Source organism: Mastomys coucha, unplaced genomic scaffold (genome assembly GCF_008632895.1).
Source record: "Mastomys coucha isolate ucsf_1 unplaced genomic scaffold, UCSF_Mcou_1 pScaffold16, whole genome shotgun sequence".
In the NCBI taxonomy this organism is placed as follows: Eukaryota; Metazoa; Chordata; class Mammalia; order Rodentia; family Muridae; genus Mastomys; species Mastomys coucha.
This window is the reverse complement of record NW_022196898.1, coordinates 41,841,802-41,860,963: the sequence shown is the minus strand read 5'-3', so window position 1 is coordinate 41,860,963 and position 19,162 is coordinate 41,841,802. Positions and strand designations below refer to the sequence as shown.

Sequence of the window (19,162 nt, the reverse complement as noted above, 5' to 3'; positions counted from 1 at the left end):
CTCTCTCTCTCTCTCTCTCTCTCTCTCTCTCTCTCTCTCTCTCTCTCTCTCTATTTGTTTGTGTTCCTGTGTGTCTGGCTGTGTCTCTGTGTGTATTCAATGCTCAACACTTGGAAGATTTTTGATGTCAGTAGTGTAAAAGGAAGTGTATTCTTCCAGTAGTATAAAAAGGAGTAATGACTTGTTGAGGGAAAGAGACTCTGACCAGCAGAACTGCAGAGAGAAGAGATTATTGGACTGTGAAGTCACAGACAAGCTGTTTTGAGAGCTCCAGAGTTGTAGCTTTTGTGAGTCTTTACCAATGTTGGGAAGGTAAGTTTTCAATGATGTAGCTGCTCTTGAGTCATCTCTACTCCTACTAAGTTACCCCTCACCCGTACTCCTGTTAGCAACCTCCTAAAAACTCACTGGTTTACCAAGATGGATGTTGGTACAAGTGTTTCTTTGGTCTGCCATGAGTCCTAGTTCTGGGGTGAACAAGCATATGCTGTGCCTTACCAGGAAAAGTCTGTCACACAACAATTCTCCATCCTATTTCCTAGTAGCAGTTGAAGTAATGTACTAGAACTTTAGTTTGAAGTTAAAGATGCAATTGCCCAATAATATAAAGGTCCTGCTCTGATAGGTACATCATTCAGCTGTAAAAAGGTTGGTCTCCAAGTTTTCCTGCCACTGTGCTATGAGTAGCTAGGGCTTTACTGATATACTTGTCAAAAAAGAGCATTAGTAAAATTGATGAAACAATAATTTCTTCTGTGGAAACTGATGTTTTCCTTATTTGTAGAGTGCTATAAGAAGTCTGAATGGCTTTCATTGCTACTGTTGAACTGTAGCACAACTGGTAAGTATAATGTCCTGGAGCTGGGGATTTATAAGGAGACTCTTTTATGAGGATCTTAGGGGAAAACACTGAATTTCTTCAGGGCTTACATTTGTGTTAAAGTGTGAGAGAGTCTAGACTCTTTGCATTTAAGAGTATCCTTATTCAACCAAAATGACACTGAGGAGCTACATTGTTAGCCTTTGACTGAAATGTTGACTATAATTTTAAGGCATTTTCCATGATTTTGACAAATAAAAATACTAATTTTCTCTTCTTCTCCTCACCTCTCTCTGTGTGTCTCTTTCCTAAGATAGGCTTTCTTTGTGTATTTCTGTTTGTCCTGGAACTTGCTCTGTAGATCATGGCTGGCCATAAACTCAGAGACCCACCTGCCTTTGCTTTCTGAGTGCTGGAATTAAAAGAGTGCGCTACTACACATGGCTTAAAATAGTGATAATCTTAATAAAGTCTTTTTGAAAATCTTCCCTAGTTACTCAATTAAATAATAGAATTCAATAGAAAGATAATAGAGTGGCATTGGGGTGTCTGCATTGTGTGATAGTAATGTAACATTTGGACTAATTACTATTTAGCATTTTCTGATCAGGCACCTCACGGACTTCATGTTGCTTCAATCACTGGGCCATTAATTATGTCTATAGAGCTGCTCCTAAATTTTAGGTCATGCTCTTCCATCACTGGCTTAAGCACAAAGTAGCTATTTCATTTAAAAAGAAAATAGCAATATTGGGAGTACGGTATGCCATGACTAGTGTGAGCCACTGCAAGAAAGGATACAGAAAGCAGTAGCATTAAGAACAAAACACTTAGAAAGAGAGTCTATATGGTACTGGGAAAAAAAAGGGTCTCCTTAACTTCACCCAACACTCATTTTGAAAACTTTTTGGCCCCCAAACAAGACAGATGTTTACAGGGTCTTGAGTAGGTTCCCTCTAAAGCAATATATACAAAAGTAGTAATATTCTCAAACCCAACAAAATTTGGGAAAATGGAATAGCAGTTTTAAATTTGAATTATTTGAGCAACATCTTGCTTTTGCTTTATGAAATTTTAAGTGGTGCTAAGTATAGAAATATAATGCCAAATTCTGATTTGCTGTCCAAGTCTTACTCTTAAGTAATTAATATAGGAGTCACCTTAATTTGTAAAATTTGTAGGAAAAATCAAAGATTCTTTTTTCCTTTCATATTTGGACAGAGCTAATAGTAAAAATATCATAAGATATTGGAAATATATGAATTTCCAGATTATATATGTTATGATAGACATGTAATTAAAACAGACAAGAAAAATTATTTGCCAAACATTTATTGATTTTTTAATAGTCCAATTATTTGAACAAGAATGTCTTCCAGGTAGTATAAGGCCTCAAAGGACTTCGAGCTGATAAGTATAATCAAGAGACCTCTAGAAATTTGTCCTCTGTTCATACATTTTCCCCTTTCCTTCTGCCATCACTCTATGAACTCTTATTGGACCCAAACAAGACATGTTTACAGATTCTTGAGTAGGTTCCCACTAAACCAAAATGTACAAAAGTAGAAAAATTCTCAAACCCAACAAAACTTGGGGAAATGGAACAGAGTGCTACAATTACAGTTTTAAATTTGAGTTGTTTGAGAAACACCTTGCTTTCGCTTCATGAGATTTTGGTTGGCTCTAAATGTAAAAATATAATGCCAAATTATAATTTTCTGTCAAGCATTTCTCTTATCAGAGATTTGTTCCAGTTATGAACTGATTTTATATGGTATTTTCTGCATAAATCATCCTCCACCTGCATTATTTGAGGGCTGTAAAATTTCAGCCTGCTGATGGAATCTGTCACAATTATGCAACAAAACCTAAGAAAACCATTTGGAGGTAAAGGCAAATAAAATTTAGGCCAAAGAAAATGTCAATTTGAACTCATAAAATGAGAGCTCTAGGCAAAATGATCCACCACTAAAAATAGTGACCCATTTACTTTGATTATCAGATTGCTACATTATTCTTGTTACTTATGAAGGCAATAAATCAATGTGTTCCTCAAACAAAATTCGTTCAAAAATTAAATGACTTATTTTTAAAAGTGCACATCATATCTGCACTAAAGAACAAAGACATCTTGCAAAAAAGAACTACCTGAGGAAGAATGAAAGACAGGAATTAAAAGAAATGAAATGGGTATAGTTTAAGATTCTGTAAGAAAAGACACATTCTAAGATCAGAGAGATTTCCCACAACCAGAAACACGTGAGTTATCGCTGGATACCCCAGTGTTTCTCATTTTCTTTTGCTTGAAGCTTTGGCTGGTGCCAGGATGTTGGCGGCATATTTTAAGGGCGGTATTGAGACCTCTGCTCTTGGATGTACTCATAGAGAGGGCTGGAACGCACTGGGACATTGGCAAACTGGCGTGTGCCAGGCTCCAGGATTTGGCGGCGCCTCTGCTCCTCTTGCCTACGACGGATCTGCTCTTCTTGGAATTTCCTCTCCCGCTCTTGGCGACGTCTTTGTTCCTCTTCTTGACGTAGTTCTTGTTCCTGGCGACGAATCTTGTCCCTGGCAAACTGCTCCTCAGCCGGGTACTGACTATCTCGCTTCTCCCTGCGCAACTGCTGTTCCTCGCGCTCCTCGCGCAGGTGTTTCTCTTCCCGGAATTTCCTGTCGAGCTCCTGGCGGCGGCGCTGCTCTTCTTCCTGGCGAAGCTCTTCTACCTCACGGAATTTTCTGTCACGCTCTTGGCGCTCCTGGCGAAGCTGTTGCTCCCGTTCCTGGAAACGCAGCGGCTGCTCTCCCCTTTCTTGCCTGAGCTCTACTTCGTCACGGAATCTTCTGCCGTCGCGCTCCTGGAGACGACGCTGCTGTCCCTCTCTTTCCTGGCGGAAGGAAGCTTCTCTGTCTTGACGGAGGTCTTCTTCCTCAAGGACTCTCCTGTCGCGCTCCTGTCTTAACTGTTGCTCGCGTTCTTGGCGGCGCCGCTGCTGCTCCTCAAAGCGAAATTGCTCTTCCTCGCGCTCCTGGCGGCGCCGCTGCTCTTGCTCGCGCTCCCGGCGGAGCTCTTGCTCCCGGCGGATCTTTCTGTCCCTCAGCCGCTCTTCCTCCAGTTCCTGGCGGAGCTCTTGTTCCTCACGGAATTTTCGGTCACGTTCCTGGCGCCTTAGCTCCTCTTCCTGGAGTTCCTGGCGGCGCTCTTCTTCCTCGCGGAATTTTCTGTCGCGCCTGAGCTCTTGTTCCCGGCGGATCTTTCTGTCCCGCAGCTGCTCTTCCTCGAGTTCCTGGCGGAGCTCCTCTTCCCGGCGTAAGGTCCTGTCACGCTGCTGGCGGCGCTCCTCCTCCTCCTCGCGCTCCTGACGGAGCTCTTGTTCCCGGCGGATCTTTCTGTCCCGCAGCTGCTCTTCCTCGAGTTCCTGGCGGAGCTCTTGTTCCCGGTGTAATTTTCTGTCACGTTCCTGGCGGCGCCGCTGCTCTTCCTCGCGCTCTCGGCGAAGCTGCTCCTCCACCCTCACGCGGTCCCGCTCTTGGCCACGCAGCTGCTCTTCCTCCCGTTCCTGGAGGCGCTCTTCTTCCTCACGGAATTTTCTGTCGCGTCTGAGCTCTTGCTCTCGGCGGATCTTTCTGTCCCGCAGCTGCTGCTCCTCCTCACGCTCCAGGCGGCGTTCTTGTTCCCGGCGGATCTTTCTGTCCCGCAGCTGCTCTTCCTCGAGTTCCTGGCGGAGCTCCTCTTCCCGGCGTAAGGTTCTGTCACGCTGCTGGCGGCGCTCCTCTTCCTCGCGCTCCTGGCGGCGTTCTTGTTCCCGGCGGACTGCTCTGTCCCGCAGCTGCTCCTCCTCGCGTTCCTGGCGGCGTTCTTGTTCCCGGCGGACTGCTCTGTCCCTCAGCTGCTCCTCCTCGCGTTCCCGGCGGAATGCTCTGTCCCGCAGCTGCTCTTCCTCGCGTTCCTGACGGCGTTCTTGTTCCCGGCGGATCTTTCTGTCCCGCAGCTGCTGCTCCTCCTCGCGTTCCTGGCGGCGCTCTTGTTCCTGCCGGAATGCTCTGTCCCTCAGCTGCTCCTCCTCGCGTTCCTGGCGGCGTTCTTGTTCCCGGCGGATCTTTCTGTCCCGCAGCTGCTCTTCCTCACGTTCCTGGCGGCGTTCTTCTTCCTGGCGGAATGCTCTGTCCCGCAGCTGCTGCTCCTCCTCGCGTTCCTGGCGGCGTTCTTGTTCCTGGCGGAATGCTCTGTCCCTCAGCTGTTCTTCCTCACGCTCCAGGCGGCGCTCTTGCTCCTGGCGGAATGCTCTGTCCCTCAGCTGCTCTTCCTCACGCTCCTGACGGAATGCTCTGTGCCGTAGCTGCTGCTCTTCCTCACGCTCCAGGCGGCGTTCTTGCTCCCGGCGGACTGCTCTGTCCCGCAGCTGCTGCTCTTCCTCACGCTCCAGGCGGCGTTCTTGCTCCCGGCGGACTGCTCTGTCCCGCAGCTGCTGCTCCTCCTCTTGTTCCCGGCGGAATCTTCGGTCCTGTTCCTGACGCCTCAGCTGCTCTTCCTCACGCTGCTGGTGGCGCTCTTGTTCCTCACGGACTTTTCTGTCGCTCTCCTGCCGGAGTTCTTTCTCACGTTCTTGGAGGCGCTGCTCCTCCTCTTGGAATTCTCTCTCTCGTTCTTGACGCCGCCTCTGTTCTTCCAGTTCCTTCCGCAGCTGCCTGTCTTCCTCAAGGAATTTGCCATCCCTCTCCTGTTGCCGTCTTCTCAGGTCTCCCTGGAGCTGTTCTTCCTCCTGGAACTTCTCCTCTCGTCTTTTGGCTTCCCGTGGGTGCTCTCGCTGAAGCTGCTCTTCCTCTAGGATCTGACGGTCGCGCTGCTGTCGGCGCCTCCTCTCCTGCTCCAGCTCTCTCTTCTCTTCCTCTTCGTCCTGCAGAGGCCGCCGATCCTGACGTCTCGCTTGCTCCCGAGAATCTTCCAGCTGCTGGGTCGTCTCCTCATCCTCCCTGCGTTTGGCGAAGAGCCTGTTACTACGAACTTCGTTTTCTCTCCTTGGCTGCCACTGCCACTTCAGATCCCTGCGCCGATCTTCGTCCTGCAGCCGCTGCAGGTCTTCCTCTTGATACTGCTTCTCCTGCTGCAGGCGCCTCCTTTCTCTCTGCAGCCGCTCTTCCTCCCGCTGCAGCCGCTCTTCCTCCTGTTGCAGGTCCTCCTCCTGATACTGCCTCTCCCGCTGCAGGCGCCTCCTTTCTCGCTGCAGTTGCTCTTCGTCCTGCTGCAGCCGCTCTTCCTCCTGCAGCAGATCCTCCTCTCTGCGGTATTGCCTCTCCCGCTGCTGGCGCCGCTCTTCTTGCGACAGCCGCTCCTCGCGTAGCTCTTCCTCCCTACGCTGCCTCTGGCTTTCTTCCCGTAGCTGCCGGCTCCTGTTTGCCTCTCGGCGTTCCTCCTGGCGTCGCCTCTGTTCTTCCTCTAGGAGGCTGTCCTGGAGCTCAGCTCGTTGCAGCCTCTCCTCCCGGAAGCGCTGCTCCTCCCTGTCTCGGAACCGCTGCTCCTGCTCCAGGCGCTCCTCCGCCCGCTGCGGCCTCTCCCATTGGTTGCGCTGGCTAGTCTCCTCAGCGGGACGCTGCCGTTGGAGGTCGCGGCGTTGCTCCTCCCGTTCCCGGAGCTGACGCTCCTCCAGCTCCTGGCGAAGCCTCTGCTCCTGTCTGCGAGGCCTAGAGTAGACCTTGTTCTGATGGGCTTCTGCCTCGCTTTCGAGCTGCCACTGCCACCTCTGGGTGATGCTCTCGTCGGGTTCCCGGATCCGCGTCTGCTCGTCCTCCTCAGCCAGCTCCTGCTCGCGCCTCAGCTCCTGCCTCAGCTCCTGCTCGCGCCTCCGCTCCTGCCTCTGCCTCAGCTCCTGCTCGCGCCTTAGCTCTTGTTCGCGCCTCAGTTCCTGCCTCAGCTCCTGCTCGCGCCTTAGCTCCTGCTCGCGCCTCAGTTCCTGCCTCAGTTCCTGCTCGCGCCTTAGCTCTTGTTCGCGCCTCGGCTCCTGCCTTCGATTCAGCTCCTGCTCGCGCCTCAGTTCCTGCCTCAGCTCCTGCTCGCGCCTTAGCTCTTGTTCGCGCCTGGACTCCTGCTCGCGCCTTAGCAGGGGTTCGCGTAGCTCTTCTTGCCTGCGCTTCTGCAGCCTTCTCTCTTCGGCTTGGCCCTTGCCCTTGAGTTCCTGACTCTCTCGCCTTTGCTGTTCCTCTACCTCAGAAAACTCCTCTGCGTCACGACCCTTACTCCGGCTTAGGGGCTCCTTCTCTGCAAGGCGCTCTTCTAGTTCTTGCAGTTCTCGCCTTTGCAGTCTCTGCTCTTCCTCGCGCTGCTGCCTATCGCGCTGCTCCAGCCTCTGCTCCTCAGCGCGCTCCTCCTGCTCACGTCTCTTCTGCCAGCTTCGGCGCCCAGGCTCTTCGTCCAGTTGTCTGTCCCGGGGCTCGAATCTCCTTTGGTCTTCTTGCCTGCGATCTTGTGACAGGTTCCTCTTTTCACTGGGCAGGGCTCTCTTCTCACCTAGCTCTGCCGCCTGATCGAGAGCGTAATAGCAAGCTTGAGCCATCTTGAAAAGGAACAGGAGGAATTCGTTGAAATCAACACGCCCGTTGCAGTCGCGATCCAGAAGTTCTAGGGTCAGGTCTACTGTCTCAGGGTCATGTGGTCTCTATGAAAAGATTAAAACAAACAAACAAAAAAGTTTTATAATTAATTATTTACAAGTAGTAAATTTTGCTCTCACTTTTGTCTTTTTTGGGGGGGTGGGGTGGGGTGGGGTGGATATTTGGAACGATTAGAAAATGCAGAGAGGAGCTGGAGAGATGGTTCAGCTGTTAAGAGCACTTGACTGCTCTTCCAGAGGTCCTGAGTTCAATTCCCAGCAACCACATGGTGGCTCACAACCATGTGTAATGGGATCTCATGCCCTCTTCTGGTGTATCTGAAGGGAGCGAGGGTGTACTCACATAAAATAAATAAATAAATCTTTAAAAATAAAATAAAATATATTGTCTTGTTTTTCCAGATATGGGAACAACTCATTTCAAAACATACCCTTGTTGGGAATTTTTGTAATTGTGTGCTGATCAAAACAACAAATACTCTCTAGATGAGTGAATAAGAATGGTTTCATCCTTGTGATCAATAAAATGAAATTTTATGAAGATTTCCAATAGACATTTCTGCTTGAAATAGCCAGTGCTCCTGATTTAATTTTTATTCCATGTTTGTAGAAGAAGTGAGATATTTATAGCAATGCCATTTTAACTAAGAAATAGGCAGATTTCTGTTGCTGAAAGTTGGAAGGTAGGGACAATCTCTTCAGGTCCAACTAACTTAATTACACACCATTAGTGGTAATGCCCTATTAACTTACACTTCGTTCCTATTAACAATGCCATCAAGACCATTTAAATATATGCTATTAACTTCTTTAATACTCAGATTACAAAACAGATTAAAGTAATCCAGGCTCAAAAATGAATGTATCCCTGTCATGTTCTAAAACAATATCAATCAATATTCATTGCTCTGGTCTTTCTTGGGAGAAAAATTGATAGTTCCCACACCTATAGATTTCTTTTTTGTGTGTGAGGTCTTACCTGAAGGACATCTCCAAGTTCTCTCTCAAGAAGGTTTTTCAGGTCTTTCTTGCTAAGTGATGCTCCATCACAACTTTGTGATGCATATTGATTGAAAACTTCAGTGATATCAACAATGCTTCTTATAAGTGAAGACATTTTTTTTTCTTAAAAATCAAGTAAACCTAGAACAATAAAATAGGATTCAAAATCAAATCTCTACTTCTGACTTTGGGAAAACTTCATTCACACTGATTTAAACAGATCTTTAGATGTATCACTCATGTCACTTGCATTTTCAGAGCATTTTACCTTTGAATACTGTATTCAGGAAGAGGAAAAAAAGTATTGAAAAATTCTAAGCCAAGAAATTATCTTCATACTATATTCATACTTTTCATTGTCTATCAGTATAGACTATCCATAACCTCCCTCCCCCTGTTTTTGTTTCAGCATATTTCAGAGCAGAGAGTGGAGAGATGAGGGCAAGAATTAAAATTCTACATATTGCTATTCATAGCAACTCTTAAAGTTGAGCAAAGAGGATAGGTAAAAGCAAAGATGTGAAGAAAGACTTGAGCATCTTCAGAAATAAATATGTAACCATATATGCTAATTGTGTCTCCAAAAACATTCCAACAAACAGAGCAGTGGAAAGGAAATGTGAATTATTTCTTAACTGTATAGCCTATAGGACACTAATTCATGTCATCCAAATAAAACATTGTAACACCTAGATAGAACAAGGCGGAAAAACAATGCATGCTATCTACCTTAACTCAGATATAGTATGGCTATCCAATCTTCTATTATTTAAAATTATTTGAGAGATCCTTTCTGTCTGGATAATCAGAGTCAGTGAGCCAAACAAACCTGGAGGACTTTGGATGTTATTGTTCTTAGGGCTGGCTTTGTTAAACTCAAGTAAATAATTTGAATGTTTGATTATAAAAAGGGGAGGCACTCTGGGAATGTAGTTCAGTAGTAGAATGACTACTAGTATGTTCAAGATAATATTTTCAATTCCCATAATGCCAGAGCAAAGAAAAATACACAGCAGCAACAACAACAACAGACTGGTGTTAAAAGAATATTTGGATGGTTTTGCTGGCTGCCTGCATAGTACCACACTTAGGTGAGTTCTTTATATCATGTCAACTTCAACACATCATTCGCCAATTCAGATGTGAACTGTATAAAGATGCATAAAAAAGAGAGATCAAAAGGGTTTGCACACTTTTGAGATCATAGTTTTTCAGAAAAATGAACCTCATAAAAGTCACACATGATATTTCTTGATGTGTGTAAGTATTGAGTTCAGAGCCTTGGGAGAATTGCTGCTTTTCATTCAACTAATGGCTCCAACCATGAGGAGATGGAGTAAGCCAAGCATACTGGTTCATTCCTTTAATCTTAGCTTCCCAGAGGCAGAGGCAGGTAGATTCCTGTGAGTTTGAGACCACCTTGGTCTACATAATAAGGTCTAGGCCAGACAGGGCTAAACAGGACCTTTCCAAAACAGAAGAAACCAAGAAAGAGGCAGATGAAGTGAGATTTAGCCAACATTGGAAGGCAGAGGTCCCTTCTGGAAGGTAGGACCTACCTCTAGACTCCCAACATGTACCATGGCTAGAAAGCGAAGAATCATAGAGTACCATCCCGTGGAATGGAACTTACCCACTGCACCAGAGGACCAAGGCAAGTGCTCGCTGACACTGCTGGCAAGTGTGCTGGGTAACTGGGAGCCTGGCCTTTTATAGGGGTTTAAATTGTGCCCCAGGGAGCAACTTAGGAAGGAGACACCCACTCTGTGGGATGACCTGATTCATTGAAATCCCAGCTCCACCTCTGTCTCCAGGAACAGCTTGTTTATCTCACTATTTGCTCACGTAGCTATTTGGCACAGGGTTCACAGGACCTGTCTCCTGACTGGCTACTAGCCCCACCTAATACATAAAGGAGAATATTCTCCGGATTTTCTAACTTTCTTTAATTGTTAAGATAAAACATAAAAACAAAGGTGATGAGTGTTCCAAAACTTGATTTATTACAATTTCAAAAACAGCAACTTCTAGTCATTTTTTTAAGATTTACTTTTAAGTGTGTATGTGTATGCACGTGCACATATGAATATAGGTGCCTATGGATGCCAGAAATGTCAGATTCCCCTGTGACTGGCCACCCAACAAGGGTACTAGAAACCAAATTCAGTCCTGCTACAAGAGCAGTAAGTGCTCTTAACTCCTCAGCCATATTTCTCACCCCTTAAACCATTCATTTTTATGGAAGATACAAATTCTAGGTTGATAACAAATAGGATTCTTTTTTTTTTTACATAAACCAATGAGAACCAACTAACTTCTCTATGGTATGTAGCACACCACAAAAAGGTGACCACAAGCCCTGCCTGGCAGACCATGAAGATAAAGAGGGAGGCGAGCAAATATCTTTTTTAAAAATTCAGATGGAAATTTACTTTACATTTTATTCCTCTGATTTTTCCTACAGGTTAGGGGTTGCTTCTTAAGTAACTAATTTTGAAGAATATCTTAAATATGTATTTTTCAGACTGTTGATGAGAAAGCATATTGTGAAATTTTATTCTTAGAGATATTAAATCTAAATGAAATTTGCTCATTTGTTTTTCTTGCTAGCATATGGAAGCCCCTGGAGAAAAAGAGCTAGTGTAATGCACCACTGTAGATATAATCATGTCATCCAGCCCACGTTACTAATGGTTATGACATCTAAACACTTGAGCTGGCTTCTTCTGGAAGCACATTAATGTCATTCTAGCCCATTAGAGCTGTCAGGCCTTTCTCAACCCTGGTGACCATTTGTGCATCTCAGTGCTTTTTTATTGTAAGGAACTGGATTCACCTCTGGTTGTCAGTGACTCCCACCCTTCCATTTCATACTACATGATACTTTGGTTCATAATAGGTTTATGGAGACTATTAAATGATTCAGCAGCTTCTCTGAAATTCTGTCTCTGCCAAAGGCAAGTGTTGGTTTGGGGAATTTTGAGAAGAATTTAGATTCCTTCTTGATGTCCATTTCTTACTCTGCTTCCTGGCATCCCTGACATGGATTAACTAGAAAGTCGAGGTGATAAGAGATGAAAAGACTATTGTAAATCTAGTTTGTTTCTGCCTCTTCCAGGCCTTCAATACCAAGGTCTGTGATTTCCAAGTTTTGTCAGAACTGTCATTATCTATTGGGGTCAGTGAATTGATTTAATATGACAAACCCTTAAAGAGTAAGGCTTTTCTGACTCAGTTCTAACTTCGGTTTTAATATAGGTTTCTTAGCCTTTGGACCAACTTCAGCAATGCACACATGTAACTAACTACAGGTCATCAAAAGCTCTTTTGTCTTTTCCTGAGATTTCTGTTATTTTGCCTAGATATCCTTCAAGGGATTCTCTATAACCACATTATGTCTCTTTATTATCTGCTCTCTCTTTCTCTCTCTCTCTCTCTCTCTCTCTCTCTCTCTCTCTCTCTCTCTCTCTCCCTCTCCCCTCTCTCCTACCCTGCCCCATGTGTGTATGTGTCTGTGTGTGTCTGTGTTTCTGTATGTCTGTGTGTCTGGCAAGATTTTGCTAGATAGTTCAAAATGGTTTCCAACTTCTGACCTTCCTGTTGTCACTTCACAAGTCTGCTTGTTTTTATCCACCCATATTCTGTTAGATATTTTCAGTCTATGTTTTTCATCTTGGAAAAAGTTAAATCCTAAGTTTAGTAATGCCTTTTTTTTTTTTTTTTTTTTTTTTTTGCATTCCTGTCTAAAGTGAGTACAACATAAAGGAAAATATTTTAAAACCTCCAAAGTCTTAGAGACTTGACTTCTCCTTCTCTTCCTTTTCTCCCTCCCTCCCTCCTCCTTCTTTCTTGCATCCTCATCCATTTCTAAATAAGTCCAGTCTTATAACAGTGTTATAAGAACAGCTACATGTGCTCTTTTATTTCAGAGTAAGTATAAAATAAAATAAGAGTATCATTTCAAGGGGCTAGACCAATGGCTCAGAAATTAAGAGCACTTGCAGAGGACTATTTACAACCTGTTATTTCAGTTACGGGGGGGGGGGGGGGGGGGGGGCTTTGATACCCTTCTTTAGCCCCTACAGCTACGGCCATGCATACTAGATATGTACAAATATGCAGGAAAATAAACACATAATTTTCAAAAGAATATAGAAATAAACAAAAACAGTTATGTGTGGTATTATATGCCTTTAACACCAGCACTAGGGAGGCAGAGGCCAACAGTCTGTGAGTTCAAGGCCAGCCTTGTTTATAGAGTGAATTCCAGGTCATCTAGAGTTACCTAGTAACTTTCTAACAATAGCAAAAATGAAAAAAAAATTCCATATCAGCCTCTAATATGAATTTTGGACAAAAATGTTTTTAATTGTCTTATAGTTTCATTAAAAGATTTGGAAAAGCCAACAAATGTTGAAAATTAACTTCTAACAAATTGGTCCAATATCTTTTATTTAAAGCTAAGTAGAAATACTTGAGACTAATAGTGTGTATTCATGGTTCATCAAAGATAATGTTGTTTTTATAATGTGGAAATGTTTATATTTAAAATTACACTTATTTGCTTGTGTGTAGGGGCATGAGTGTGAAGTTCAGAAGACAACTTATGGGAGTCAGTTTTCTTCATCCACCATGTGAATCCAAAAATTGAATTCAGGCATTTGGGTTTGGTAGCAAGTGCTTTTACCTACCTAGCCATCTCACTGGCCCTCACTGTCTTTGTGTTTTAAGACTAGAAGCTGAGGGCCGGGCGTGGTGGCGCACGCCTTTAATCCCAGCACTTGGGAGGCAGAGGCAGGCAGACTTCTGAGTTCGAGGCCAGCCTGGTCTACAGAGTGAGCTCCAGGACAGCCAGGTCTATACAGAGAAACCTTGTCTCGAAGAACCAAAAAAAAAAAAAAAAAAAAGACTGGAAGCTGAGGTACTTGAAAAAGAACATTACCAAGTAGCCTGGGAATGAACTCAGTACCTTACTTCATTTCTGCATGAGTACTCTTTGGTCTCCGAGCATATATGTAGTTCTACGCTGATGTTGGGACTTGGGAGTTTTATTACAGAAGAATTAAAAGGAAGAAATTAAATGTATTTATAAAGAATTTTATCACATTTATGTATTTATTTGTGTGTGTGTGTACTCATACCATGGCACAGGTATAGGAATTAGAGGACAACTTGTGGGAGTTGGTTCTCTTCTTTGACCATGTGGCCCCTGAAGATCAAAGTAATGTCATTACACTCAGTGACAAGTGTCTTTACCAGCTAGGCCATCTTAGTGTACTAGCCCAGAAATAAAATTTATGTCATTTATTTATTTTAGCATCATTCAACTGAAGCCCTTCTCAGTGCTGAATTCCTGGGGGGTGAAGCTCTAATGTGGTTAAACAAGGAGGAAAGTATTAGGTTTTCCTGGTTTTTAATCTTACTCAAGGGCTCATTCCCAACCTTTTTCTTTGCTAGAATCCAGTAACTTAATAGACTTGACATTTTGTGGCATTTTTAGGTTCTGCTTGAGATCAATGAGACAATTTCCAAGGTAAAAAGTTCGATAAAATGGAGAAGGTTCCAGTGTCCTCATCAGCCAGAAGACTTCTCAAGACTTTAATATGAACCATGATGTTGATAATCTGCGAAAACATCCAGAGTAAGATGATTTTAAATGACTTTGAAAGGAGTCTTGGTAAGCTTGAACACTTCTTTTCTGGAGACTTTTTCTTCATGTATAAGTCTTTCAAATTTCCCTGCTATTTTCTATTATTCAGTGACTGGCACTCCCATCTGCCAGGCAAACACCTAATAGAGTTTACTTAATGCTCCACTAAAGTTCTGCCTCCTCCCCCAAACCGTCCTCAGCCTTCACATGCAATGAATGACCTTCTGTGTAGAGACAACGTCTCCCTATAGGAAGCATCATCACCATCATGTAACCTCGGATACTGGTTAGTATTTTCATATTCGTCTCTAATTTAATGGATGCTTGTTTTGTCTCCTCAATTAGGTTTTAAAAGTTCCTTGAAAGTGGTTCTGTACCTTTATTTCTACTGTGTGCTTAATCCTCACTGATACAATTTTATTGCGTCTTGGCTGTCTAAGTGGCCAGCTGGTCGGAATGAGATGAGCTGCTTATGCTAGGATGGATCATCTGTTTGAGTGACGGCATGGATGAGGCCTCTCACCATAATGGGAATCAGCCGTTCTGGGGCCTCATTTGAGGCTTGCTGCTTACAGGGCAGGTGAGGGAGGAAGCAGTTCTCCACCCTCACTTCCTTCTTCCATGTCCACCACTTCACCCCTCTGTTAAATGAGGAGCTATAAGATATGAATCCCTTCCTCAGAGGGGAGCTGTGATAATTACAGCTTGTAAAGTATTTTGTGATTCTTAGATATAAAAGAGCTAATTATGATGATCATTAATATTCTTAATTTTTATCTTCTTCAAGGTAAATTATCCTTACTTTAATTACACCCCCACCCTTTAGGTAATTATACCTCCAAGAGTCAGCAGATGCTTTCATCTCACGTCATGCCATGCAGGGTGACTGGCACGGGTGCCCAAGGATAACACTACTGCTTCCTGTCACAGTGGCAGAGTGAGCCTGGCTTTCTCAGTAAACTGGTCAGAGATTTTTAGGTCATTTTGTTTTCCCTGTTCTATAATCATAGCTCTGAGTCCTCCAATGTACAAAGCATTGGAATTTGTCAAAAACAAAACAAAACAAAACAAGACAAAAACCAAAAATCTTACCAGTAATGGGACAGACAGCTAGGATAAGGATAAAGGGCTTTAGAGGACTAATGGGACAGATAGATAGGATAAGGATAAAGGGCTTTAGAGGACCGGTCAGGTGCCTTTGTCCATTTTCCTCAAGTGAGAACATGGCTAAGCTTTATTGACGATCAAAGACAGACTACATATTTGTTGCTTCTTCCTACAGTAAGTCTCTTTTGGTCCGTACACATTTATTGAGCCCCCTGTTTCTTTCAGACCTAGCTGAAGCCCAGAGCACTTGACGATTTAGAGTGGGTAGGTTGCCTTATTAATTTTTATAATTTAATGAATACCTTGAATGAAGGAAGCAGGTATCTGGGAAGGACGTAGAGACTGTATGATATCTATTTTATAGAGAGTCCCAGATGCTGTATGAGAAAGAGATGTAGCTCCTTGAGGTGCTGTGTGACGCTCTATGTTCTCTTTAGGTTTAGCTATGTTTCTAATAGAACGATGAGCCTTCTGGGGGTGTGAGACAGGGAACAGGTATCCTTTGAGAGTTTATTAATGATAAAAAGGCATACCATAAAGGAGGTGAATTTTAAAGTTTAACACTAAATAAATGTTTTGGGCCATGGCCTTTCTACTGTGGAAAAGAGTGCGGCAGGCGCACGCCAGTTCTGCTTGGCAGGCTTTCTTCTAGACCCAGTAAGTCTCTTTTGGTCCATACGCATTTATTGAGCCCCCTGTTTCTTTCAGGCCTAGCTGAAGCCTAGAGCACTTGATGATTTAGAGTGGGTAGGTTGCCTTATGAAAATCTTAATTCCAAAATGATTAAGGCCATGTTTTACTGATGAGCCTGTTCAGTTGTATCTCAGTATCTGTGGAACTGTGTCCCAGGATCTCAGTGATACCCAAATCATGTAGCCCTTTACAGAAGATGGCATGGTAGGATTTGCCTATACATAGTGTGTATCTTCCCATGTGTTCTTCCCTCTGGGTTACTGTCAATGCCCAATTCAATACAAAAGCTGTGAAACAGCTCTTATACAGTGTGATGTACAACATAGCCCTTGTGCCTTACTTAGAGTAGAATAAAGGGCCCAATAAATAGTTGCAAACTGAAAGAAACTTACTGAGGGAAAACCCAGGACTTTCCCTAAGCAATTTGTAGCAGTATTTTTAAATTAAAATGGTAAATTTAAAACTCACTAGAGTGGTTGCACAATTCACATTAGCCGCTCAGCTAGCCTGTCAGGTGTGCGGTTGGAGGTTTATCTCCAGGTGAAGAATGGTGTGGATGCTGATTGCTGAGTATCTGACCAAGCCCAGCCTTGCTCTGGCTCCCTGCTGGCTCATCATCAGTTCTGGACAGAGGGTGAATCATTACAGGTTCATCTATAAGGGCATCTTCTGAGAGTACCTTACAAATTGCAAAAATAAAATCATGCTTTTGGCAGCACAACTGGGATCTTTGAAGTAAATTACAACATGTATGTGTTAAGAAAAAGGAGGAAGAGCGGCGCCTTGGAGGTCCCGTGGATCTGTGTCTTGCTTCAACAGCGTTTCGACGGAACAGACCCGGGGACTCCCACTTTATTAGCTTCCAGCTGCCTTACAAGTCTCTCCTGTCACATCCTCCGGGACCATCTCCTTGCCACCTTCGCCTTAGGCTCTTAGGATTAGTCTGCACCGTCTTTTTCGCGGTTCAGCCATGGCCTCTCAGATTCATCAGAATTATTCCACCAAAGTGGAAGCTGCCTTGAACTGTCTGGTCAACTTGCACTTGTGGGCCTCTTACACCTACCTCTCTCTAGGCTTCTATTTTGGTCGGGATGACGTGGTTCTGAAGGGTGTAGGCCATTTCTTCCGCGAATTGTCCAAGGAGAAGCGCAAGGATGCCCAGTGTCTCCTCAAGTTGCAGAACGATCGTGGGGGCCGTGCACTCTTCCAGGATGTGCAGAAGCCATCTCAAGATGAATGGGGTAAAACCCAGGAGGCCATGGAAGCTGCCTTGGCCCTGGAGAAGAACCTGAACCAGGCCCTCTTGGATCTGCATGCCCTGGGTTCTGCCCACACAGACCCTCATCTCTGTTACTTCTTGGAAAGCCACTTTCTGGATAAGGAGGTGAAGCTCATCAAGAAGGTCGGCAACCACCTGACCAACCTCCGTAGGGTAGCAGGGCCACAACCAGCACAGACTGGAATGCCCCTGGAATCTCTGGGCGAGTATCTCTTTGAGAGCCTCACTCTCAAGCACAAGTAGGAGGTCACGGTGCCTCCCAAGGGGCTCCCCACTCTGCTCTGCAGCAGCCTCGGGACTTCCACCTTGAATGAACCTCTCAAGCCACGAGGCAGCTAGACATTCCAGGTAGTGCGAGAAAAGCACAGGGATCAATTAAAATGCATTTGGAAAGAAAGACAGCTGCCTACAGTGGAGACTTGATCCTCCTTTAACACAGGTTTATGTCTCCCTGGTCCTTTGAAACACTTGACATTACAGAAGAGAAAAACGGTTTCAGCCATCTATGTATTAACTTATAAAGGAATCGAGTTCAATAAAATGCAGGCTCTATGAAATTAGATTCTGTGTCTGTCTGATGCTTTGTTGCCAATGCCTGCCAACCAGCACTGAGGAACTAATTGTTGATTGATAATACTACCATACAAGTAAGTTGAATTTGTGTATCACATACAAGATCATGCCCAAGAGCATTCCCAGAAAGTGTCCTGTTAGAGCTCAGAATCGCTCTTCAATGGGAAGACGAGGAGAAAAAACGTGAGATGAAAGAAAAAAAAAGTCAGAGCAACTAGTAAGGGGGGAGGAGTTTTATCCTTTTCAATCTTGCTAGGAGGACAGAATAGGTGACTGGATCCTGGTTTAGCAGATAGAATGAAGATGGGGTGGGTAAAGGCAAGGGAGAAGCCAGCAGCTTAGTCAGCACTTTCTTCTGGAGATTAGCAAAAGTTGGGAAAAAGAAATTATTTTTGCCATGGGGTTTGCTTTGTATCTGTATCTCAAAAACAATTCGGAGTATCACCCAGCTAGTCCGGGCTTCCTCTGCTATTATTATTTAAATGAGGACTTGAATCAGCAGATTTTGTCTCAGTGAGGAAACCGCCTGAGGCACCAGCCTAGATGAAGTAAAATAGATGGGTTTTGCCCACATTAGAAGGGAGCTCTGAAGGATCCTCTTGTTCCGGTGTGGCCATCTGCCTCATTCTACCTGGTCCTCTACACTCAGTGTCATTTGAGCAATAATGACTTGCACAAACTGGTCCCAGTCTAAGCAATAGTGAATGCTGTCAGGACTGGAGATATAGCTCAAAGGCAGAGTGCTTGCCTAGCATGTTTGAGGCCTTGGATTTCTTCAGCACAGGGAGGAAAAGTAGGTGTCTCATTTAGGCCTCACATCAATTCTGGCTGGTAGACATGGTTTTTCTCACTTTGCAGAGGAAGAAATAGAGACCTGAAGATCTTAGGTGATGAACCTAAGATCAAAGAAATTGGCAAATGGCAAAACTGGAGTTTGAACGCAAACCTAACACCTGTAAAAACCCATATCCTTGACTATCATTTGATATTCCTCCCTTTGATACGGGAAAGACCAGATTTAGACTTTACCAAGGGAGTTCCTCGAGGTTAGAAGGAGTAAGTAGGATGGTTTCCTGAGGCAGTGTCAATCAACTTCATGAAGGAGATCCCCTCAACCTGGGTCACAGAGATTCTGTTGGGAAGCTAGGAGGAACTCATAACCAACAAAACCTGGTGGTGATTAGTCCTGATACACTGGAACATTTTCCCTCCCCTGAAAATTTTGTGTGAAGAAAGAAACCCGTCTTCGTCGGGACCAGTTTGTGCAGTGTGTGCCTATGAGTGGTGGCATAGCCTAGAGAGTGCTTCTGTTATCAGATACCAGCAGTGACTGATGAGTGTCATGAGGGGAGCTTGCAGACTTGTAGCAACAGCTTGATTATAATCATTAAGCTTTTACAGGACACTGAATACCTTGCAAAGGGTTTTTACAA

General features: G+C 44.4%; 1 protein-coding gene and 1 pseudogene across 2 annotated transcripts; one reads left to right on the top strand and one right to left on the bottom strand.

The window, feature by feature from the left end:
• Positions 1–2,704: 2,704 nt before the first annotated feature.
• Tchh (trichohyalin) lies at positions 2,705–10,093 on the bottom strand. Its single transcript, XM_031374694.1, has 3 exons — positions 10,061–10,093; positions 8,405–8,568; positions 2,705–7,470 (listed from the first exon to the last, which is right to left on the bottom strand). Exons 2-3 carry the CDS (start codon positions 8,540–8,542, stop codon positions 3,163–3,165), a joined length of 4,446 nt encoding a protein of 1,481 aa, XP_031230554.1. The 5' UTR covers positions 8,543–8,568; positions 10,061–10,093; the 3' UTR covers positions 2,705–3,162.
• A 6,754-nt stretch (positions 10,094–16,847) lies between these two features.
• Positions 16,848–17,399, top strand: LOC116093240 (annotated as a pseudogene). Its single transcript, XR_004119674.1, has one exon. The product of XR_004119674.1 is annotated as a ferritin light chain 1 pseudogene (transcript).
• Positions 17,400–19,162: the final 1,763 nt, after the last annotated feature.